The sequence below is a fragment of the Alexandromys fortis genome, unplaced genomic scaffold (genome assembly GCF_014885135.2).
Source record: "Alexandromys fortis isolate MF-2015 unplaced genomic scaffold, M_Fortis_MF-2015_v1.1 scaffold_167, whole genome shotgun sequence".
Taxonomy (NCBI): domain Eukaryota; kingdom Metazoa; phylum Chordata; class Mammalia; order Rodentia; family Cricetidae; genus Alexandromys; species Alexandromys fortis.
In genome coordinates, this window is record NW_026068050.1 from 3567027 (window position 1) to 3575385 (window position 8359).

Sequence of the window (8359 nt, forward strand, 5' to 3'; positions counted from 1 at the left end):
GAGATGACTCGGCCGTTAAGAGCACTGGTTATTCTTCCAGAGGACCTGGGTTCGATTCCCAGCACCCAGACAGTTGCTACTAACTATCTGGAACTCCAGTTCCAAGGGATCGAATGTTTTCTTCTGACCTCTGTGGGCACTGCATGCATGCATGTGGTGGTGTACAGGCACACATGCAGGCAAAACACTCAGACATAAAATATAAATTAATAAATCTTTAAAACTATTTGTTTATTTGAGGGAGTGTGTGCCCTGGCATGGCTGTGGAGGTCAGAGGACAGCTTGAAGGAACCAGGTCTTTCATTCTCCCATGCGGGGTCCCAGACGTGGAGGTTGTCAGGCTTGGTGGCAAGTGTGTTTCCTTACCCTCTAAGCCATCTTACTTTTTAATACGATATTATTTCCCATATCTTTTCTCTTTGGATCGTTATAACGAATGTGCGATCTAGTTAAGGATCGTTCCCATTTTGGGGACAAAACAAGCCAAATTCAGGTAAGTGTCTTACTGACATCACAGGAATGACTTCTGCAGGGGCGGCTAGTCACACCCATCTGACCTGATCCCAAACCCTGATCTGTGACTTTTGCTAATGTACATATCAACGTGACAATCCATCTGAAAGGAGGAACCTCACCTTAAACACTCCCGGGCCTCCCGTGTGGGGTGACACTGTGCACGTAGTTAGGAACTGACTTGCGACACGCCAAGATAGGAAACCACAGAGGGGAGGCTACTAGAAAAATTATAACATAATTGATCTATTGAAAAGAATTCTCCACTCAGAAGGCCGAGGCAGGCTGATCTGTGAGTTCAAGGCCAGCCTAGTCTACAGAGCGAGTTCCAGGAGAGCCAGGGCTACACAGAGAAACCCTGTCTCGGATTTTTCTCTTTTAGAACTCAGAAAAGCATGCTGGAGGGAGGACAGCATGGTGGTTACACATAAAATACAACACAGTCAAAGCCTGGTTCCTCCCAGACAGGGCTACATCGGTGGTTCTCAACCTGTGGGTCTCGACCCCTTCAGAAGCCGAATGACTCTTTCACAGGGGTTGAATGTCAGATACCCTACATATCAAATATTTACATTACAGTTAATAACAACTGCAAGATTACAGTTATGAAGTAGCAATAAAAATAATTTTATGGTTTGGTTGGGGGTCACTATAAATGAGGAGCTGTATTAAAGGGTCACAGCATTGGGAAGGCTCAGAACCACTGCTCTACATGGCTCTGGGAAAATTACTTAACCTTGTGCCTTAGTGACTTTGCTGGTAAAATGAAACTAAAGCCAGTAACAAAGCAATACTTCCTCTGCTAAGAAGACTGACTGGTTTGATAGCGGGGAGCCGCTGAGAATGGGATCCAGGCCCTAGGCGAGTCCTTCACACTGACTGATGCCATTCTTGGGTTATGGAGAACTTTCTGGAAAACTCCTGAGAGTGCGTTGAACTTAAGAGCAAGGCAGGTTCCCCACAGTACACTGTAGGATGTAGGACTTTCAGGAAACAGGGAACATAAAAGCCACTGAGAGAAACAAGCCCTTTAACACAATTGTCAATGCCCTCTGCTGATACTGTCTGCAGTGTTGACTTAACTAAACAAACAGAGCTCCTGTCAGCGGGTAACCTTCAAACATTCGAGAGCTTCCTAGGGCAGCCAAACCTGCAGAGCGGCTGTGGCAGCTGGAACCCACGCTGCCTGATATTATCAAACGCCTTGCTAAAGTCAACAAATTAAAATTTCAAGGTGCTCCCAGATTTGTCCTGTGTCTGCTTCCCAGCAGAGATTACATTCAGCAACGTGCTCCAGGCTCTGTGGCTTAAAAATCATGTATCCGTTCCTGCTTTCAGGTCCTGGACACACATGCTAGCTATCCCAGAGGGATACAGAGAACTGAGATGCTAGCTACTTGGTAAATGCCATATTGGAGATGCGTGGCCCCAGATAACAACGCTGGTGGTAGCAAGCTAAGCAAGAATGCGTTCAGAAAAACTAAGAACAATTAGCTGGCCTAGCACACATTTTTTTTTAATAGCTTGAGTTAACCTTCCACTTGGTATGTAGAAGAGACTGCTGTGAACTTCTGACCCTCCTGCCTCCACCTCCCAAGTGTTGGAATTACAGGCACACATCGCCACACAGTGGGTTTGTCTGGTGCATGCAAGTGTACGTGTGTGTTGAGATACAGTCTAGTATAGCCCAGGCCCAGGCTGGTCTTGAACGCGCTATGTATACAGAGTAGGGAGACTCTGTTACACATCATGCAGTACATTAGACTGTGCCCACGGTGCTGAGTCTGGGAGGAATGTTGGGTTTGGTGATCTTTAAGTTTCCATCTAGCGCCAAGCATCCCGTGTTTCTGAAATGCTTTGCTTCTTTTAAGTTGCACGAATGTTTAAATAGCAACTGCTGTCTCTTCTGACAGGAGGTCATTCAATAGTAAACCTCACATGAAATACTAACATTCCCCCAGCCATTCCTGCCCGGATGCCAATCAAGTGGTAGGAAGTTCATCACCTCAGATCTTGGCAAGAATTCCTGTGGCATCAGTGGTCAGCTTCCAGGGTACCACACACAGTTCTAGCTTCAGGCAGAACTTCCTTTTCCTTTTGTCACTGGTGGGAGCTTCCAGTTACTCTCAGTCGCTCACTGGCAAGTCCCTTATATGCTAAGAGCTCATTGAAATAGTTCATTGAAAGTGGCAACCAAGACTCTCAAAAAGGAAAATATCTGCAGATCCTCAGATTCGAGTTTCAAATCTCAAGAATGCCATGTTAACCCTGCCACTTTATACATCACAGGCGCCCACCTTGCTCTTTCTACAGACTCTACATCTTCTTCACATCGCTAGACTCATGAACATCGGATGATGCTCAAGTATCCCTCCAAGCAGAACTGAGAGCACAGAAGCACCTAGAACAATGACCTTGTCTTCTTAGAAACCAGAAGTAGAGGCAGAGCGGGTGCCACCCCAGTTCACTGCTGAGCTAGGGTAAAACCTCTGCAGGGAGCAGTTCACTGGGGTCTACATGCAAAGGACACATCAGGGCGGGTCGGCTGGAGGCCCAGCTGTTCCAGCTGTTGAAGGTTCAGACACAGCTTTTCTAATTGGAGTCTAGCATTTACCTTTGATTCCCCGGATACTACGGCAGTTGTGTCCCTCACAGACACAGGAGGCGCAACACGGTCATCACACCTGTGGGAAGAATTTAAAATCATTTCTTTGAAGAGGTTGACTTTCACCAGGAATAAAAACCAATAACAGTACATTTACCATTACAGGTCACTATCCAGAGAGGATAAGAAGCATTTTCTACTGAGGGACGCCTCACTGAGCAAAATTTCAGAAAGCTTAGTTTAGAGTTGATGTTCCTACTTTTGCCGCCCAAGTGGACTTGCATTTTAGCACAGTTTGAAAACTCGTGACAGACCGTCTAAGCTGCTGACGGTCTGTTCATCGGTGTGTCCCACACAGATTTCACTCAGATGCCCCACACCTTCAGGGCAGAGATCATGGATGCTTCCATTTCACTGATGATCAAAAAGTGCAGTGAATTTGGGAGACAGAGCTCGGGAAAGAGTCAGTGTCCCGGCTGGGAACTGGGTGCAGGCTCTTTAAGTTTATAGTTGGCCTGACAGCAAGACTCAGCAAGCAAAGGCACTTGCCACCAAGCCTGCTGAGCAGAGTTGGATCCCGGGAACCCATATGATGGAGACAGAGAAACAGCTCCTATACATTATGCTCTGACTCTCATACACATGCTGCGGTCTGCACACGCCATCCCCCCCACGAAGTAAATAATTATAAAAATGAGAAAAGACAGGCGCTGAGCTTGTCAGTCTGTAATCCTGTGCCAACGTGCGCTCGTCCTGGTCCTATTCAGGGTCAGTAGACTGCCATGACTCACAGCTCTTTGTGAAATTAGGCCACCTCCTCCACCAAGGCAGGAGCAAGGGAGTCCAGAGTTACACAAGCTGGGACTGTGGACGGGGGCAGTCTAAAGGAGCCGGGCAGCAGCTATCCGCCATCTGTTTCATCGCTTCATGGTTAGTGAAAGTTGACCATAAAAGCCGGACGCCAGTGGCTTTCTATTTTAAAGACATCCATAGCTGTTTTATAGTTGAGTTCAGATTTTGACCAGAAAATGAATTAATGTTTCATATTATCCTGAAATATAAGTTATACTAATAATATCTGCATGTTAAACATGGGTCAAGATTCCTTACCCAGTGTGCTTGGGACCAGAAGTTTTTAAATTTTTATTTCCTTCCTTTCCCCCATCTCTCTTTCTCTTCCTCCTTTCCTTCCTTCCTTCCTTCCTTCCTTCCTTCCTTCCTTCCTTCCTTCCTTCCTTCCCTCCATCCCTCCCTCCCTTCCTCCCTCCCTCTGTCCCTTCCTTCCTGTCTGTTTTTGAAACAAGGGCTCACTAAGTTGCCAAGGCTAATCTTGAATCTGGACTCTATCTGACTCGGGTTTTTTGTTTTGTTTTGTTTTGTTTGAGACAGGGTTTCTCTGTATAACAGTCCTGCCTGTCCTGGAACTTTCTTTGTAGACCAGGCTGGCCTTAAACTCACTGAGATCCACCTGCCTCTGCCTTCTGAGTGCTGGGATTAAAGGAGTACACCACCACCGCCTAGCTCTGACTCAGGGTTTTAAGTAGCTAGAATTACAGGCCTGTGCCAATAAACTCAGTTCTGTTTAAAATGTGAATATTTGCACTAATTAAGGAGATGGGTTGGGAATGGGACCCAAGTATAAACAGAAAATTCATTTGTTTGAGAAACATCTTACACGTGGTGCCTGAAGATGACGTAATCTGACTGAGCCTATCACACGAGGTCATGTGGTTGGATGTGGAATTTTCTATCAGTTGAGTCATCAACAGGTTCAAATTTTAGGGGATGGGCAGCGAGAGGCCTTAACCAGTAAAGGCACATACCATCAAGTCTGGTGGCCTGAGTTCAACCCCTAAACCCACACAGTGGCAGGAGAGATCCTCCTTAGACAGTCGTTCCCCTGACCTCCACACACGTGCTACAGCACACACAGGCCCGCGTACATACCCAATAAATAACAAGCAAGTGTAAACAATATTTAAAATTTCAAGTTTGAGGTTTTTGGATTGGGGCGGGTGCACCGTGTTTATTCACTTGCCTCGTGAGTCAAAGTTTCGCTATGCTTCTCTTGCTGGCCTGAGCTCACTATGTAAAGCAGGCAGGCCTCGAACCTGCCACAACCCTGCATCTGCTCCTGAGATTACAGGCGTGCGTTGCCTCATCTCCCTCATATGCTCCTGAGATTACAGGCGTGCGTTGCCTCATCTCCTTCTGGTCTTCCCGTCTATGCCTGTTGAAGCTATGTTCCTCCTACAAGTGGTGTGTACACAAACCAGTATTGTTTTGAAATCTTTGAAGGAAACGAATGCAGCCGAGAGAGGCAGTCTGTGTTTTCAGAGCACTTTCACCCAAAAGAAGCACGAAGAGCAGAGACACCACTTTAGCCTTGATAAGGAGGATAAAGAGGGTGAGCTTGAGACACCACTTTAGCCCTGAGAAGGCGAACATAGCGGGTGAGCTAATGCGTGGACAGTGTGGAGCCGACACACGCACTTCCAGTGGACGCCCCGACGAGGCAAGAGGGAGACGGTGGTGGAGAACTGCCGTGGAGACCAAAGGGCAGGGTGGGTAAAAGCTGGGAGCCTGATGCCCTTGTGCAGGCCTGCATTCCCAGCACTCTGGAGGCAGAGGACAATGCACAGCTGGAGGCCAGCCTGATCTACACAGCAAGTCCCAGGCCGGCCAGGCCTGCATAATGAGACCCTGTCTCACAAGCAAGCAAGCAAACAATAAAGGGTTGGAGAGCTGGCTCAGCAGTTAAAAGCACGGGTGCTCTTCCAGAAAACCCAGGTTTGATTCTCAGCACTGACGTGGTGGCCCATAACCATCTGTCAGGGGATCCAACACCTTCTGGCTCCATAGGCACCAGGCATGTACCTGATACACAGACATATATGGAGACAGAACACCCAAACACATAAAAATAAATAAAACTTTTTAAAAATAAATAAATAAAATGAAAATAAACAGATAAACACACTGTCCCAGAACAAAAGGCTTGGAGATAGGAATATTACCAGTTTGGGTAGGAACTGGCAAGCAATGCAGTTAGCCGCAAGCCAAGAGTACAACCCAGATGGTGCCAGATTTTGCTCTTTTTATAATCCTAGTGGCTGCAGCCCTCGCTGCACCCCACAGCCGGCCTTGCACTATCTCACTAGGCCCCCCATCTGGTTCAGAATCAGTGCAGGGGTAGGATGCTGAGAGTGGCAAGCGGGCAGGAAATGGCACCAATGTCACAGACAGAACAGATCGCCATCACGTGCAGAGGCACAGAGTCGAAGGATGTGTGTTCATCTGGTGTGTGCCTTGCTGTGTGTGCTACCGTTCACTCCGTAGGGGATCGTCCAGCTGCCTGGGAGGCCTTCCGCCAGCATTTCTGGTGTTGCGAAGGCTGTGCAGGAAAAAGCCCTCTGGACTTGGCGAAAATAGCTCACCTTCTGCCTTGACCTCCAAGTCCGTAATGATGTCACACCACAGGAATCTCTCACAAATGTCCTCACCCCTTCCATTCCAGCCATCCTGCCTGACACTAATCTTGCTTCTCTTCTGGAACCCCCTCCACCCTTCACGCCAACAACAGGGAGATCTTTGGAAAATGCAGACTCCATCTTTTCAGTCCCCACCTAGAAATCCTGGAGGGAATTGTTCAAAATCTTAACATGACGCAAGGCTTTTCTCTTAAAAAAAATTTTTTTTGTTATTTCGTTTATTTAATCATTTATTTTGTGTGTGTTTAAGCACACGTACACAAGTGCACATAGAGGTCAAAGGACAATTTCTAGGAGTTGGTTCTGTCTTTCCACCGCGTGTGTTCTGGGCATCACGCGGGTCATCAGGTTTGGTGGCAAGTGTCTTTACCTATAGAAGCAGCCCACTAGCCCAGGGCTTTCGTTTTTATCTAGTGAACCTCGTAAGCAAGTCCTTACCCACCCAACCTTATCTCTCAGCTCTCCCCATAGGCATCCCTGATCTGCTAACTTAGTTCCACCTCAATTAACCTCTCATTTCCACGCCTTTGCAGATGCCATTTGGAAATCTTCATGCATTAGGGCAGGGCAGGGCTCGGGAATATTCTTTTCTAACTCTTGGATCACTGAGAAGATCCACCTATCGGGTCACAGGCAGCTCAGACCCCGTGAGTTAGACGTGGGCTTTATGTATTTCCATCCTCACTCCTTTCTATCTGGTCAACAAACCCTACTGACTCCAACTCAGTATCCATCCTTGTCTCTGCATCAAGCTGCTGTTACCCTGGTCCCAGCATCACCCATCAGTTCTTGCCTTTCGAGCGCAGTAACCCTTCACTGTCCTGATGTCTCCAAGCGTGTCCCAATCTATCTCTGTACGTGAGCCACAGTGATCAGGACAAATTGAACCCTTCTTCTTCTTGCAAACGTTTACTTGCTTCGTAATGAAAGGTGAGGCTATTCTCTGTATCCACAAAACCCTACTCAGCCTAGTCTTTACACACCCAGCTTCCCTATGTCCCCTGGGCCAGAGGGAATTTATCAGACACCCGAGCTTCTGCAGGTACTGTCTTCTTCCTGGACAATTATCTTACACTTGAAAAATGATATAGAGGTCACTTCCTCCGGAAGACTGAACCAGACTTACACTAAAGCCCTGTCCCTCACACAGGCTCCCACGCCATATGGGTCTTCTCTGCTGTAGCCTTTTTCTTGGCCTCTGATTTTTGTCTCACCCTCACAAGAACCCAGCGTGTGGAGGGGAGTCCTGCCTATGCTGGTCCTGCGGAATTCACGTGCTGTCCGGTCATTCCGCTGCTCCCATTGGCTCTTCCTTTCATCCACCATCCACCTAGTTCCTCAAGGCAGAGTGAAGGAATCTCACCTCTGCTTCTCCTTCCTCCTCACCCACCACATCCGATTACGACGGTGTCATGATTCTACTCGAAATCCCGCACAGCTCTGTTCATTTTTGCATTTGTTATCCCAGTAATGCAGCGAGCGGTTTCTTGCTGTGATCAATACCTGACAAGCGTCGGGGTAGGGGTGAAGGATTTATTTGTCTCATGGTAAGATGCACCTGGGGCATGACTCTAAATGCAGTCAAGTTGGTAACTGAGATTAAATATCATAAATCTCCTCCCACCCTAGCTTTGACTCTCACTCTGTTTCATTTGTCTGGGCTTTTTTTTTTTTTTTTTTTTTTTTGAGACAAGGTCTTATGTAGCCCAGGTTGGCCTTGTACTTTCAAATTTTCTGGCTTATCATATTG

At 47.3% G+C, this 8359-nt stretch overlaps 1 protein-coding gene across 4 annotated transcripts in view; it reads right to left on the minus strand.

Annotated features, from left to right (window-relative positions):
* The window catches only part of Exph5 (exophilin 5), a 72006-nt gene that overhangs the window by 17131 nt on the left and 46516 nt on the right, over nt 1–8359 (minus strand). For all 4 annotated transcript variants that reach the window (XM_050119442.1, XM_050119445.1, XM_050119443.1 and 1 more), the window contains one exon: nt 3128–3197. In XM_050119442.1, coding sequence (XP_049975399.1) covers nt 3128–3197 — 70 coding nt within the window. The remainder of the gene's footprint in view (nt 1–3127; nt 3198–8359) is intronic.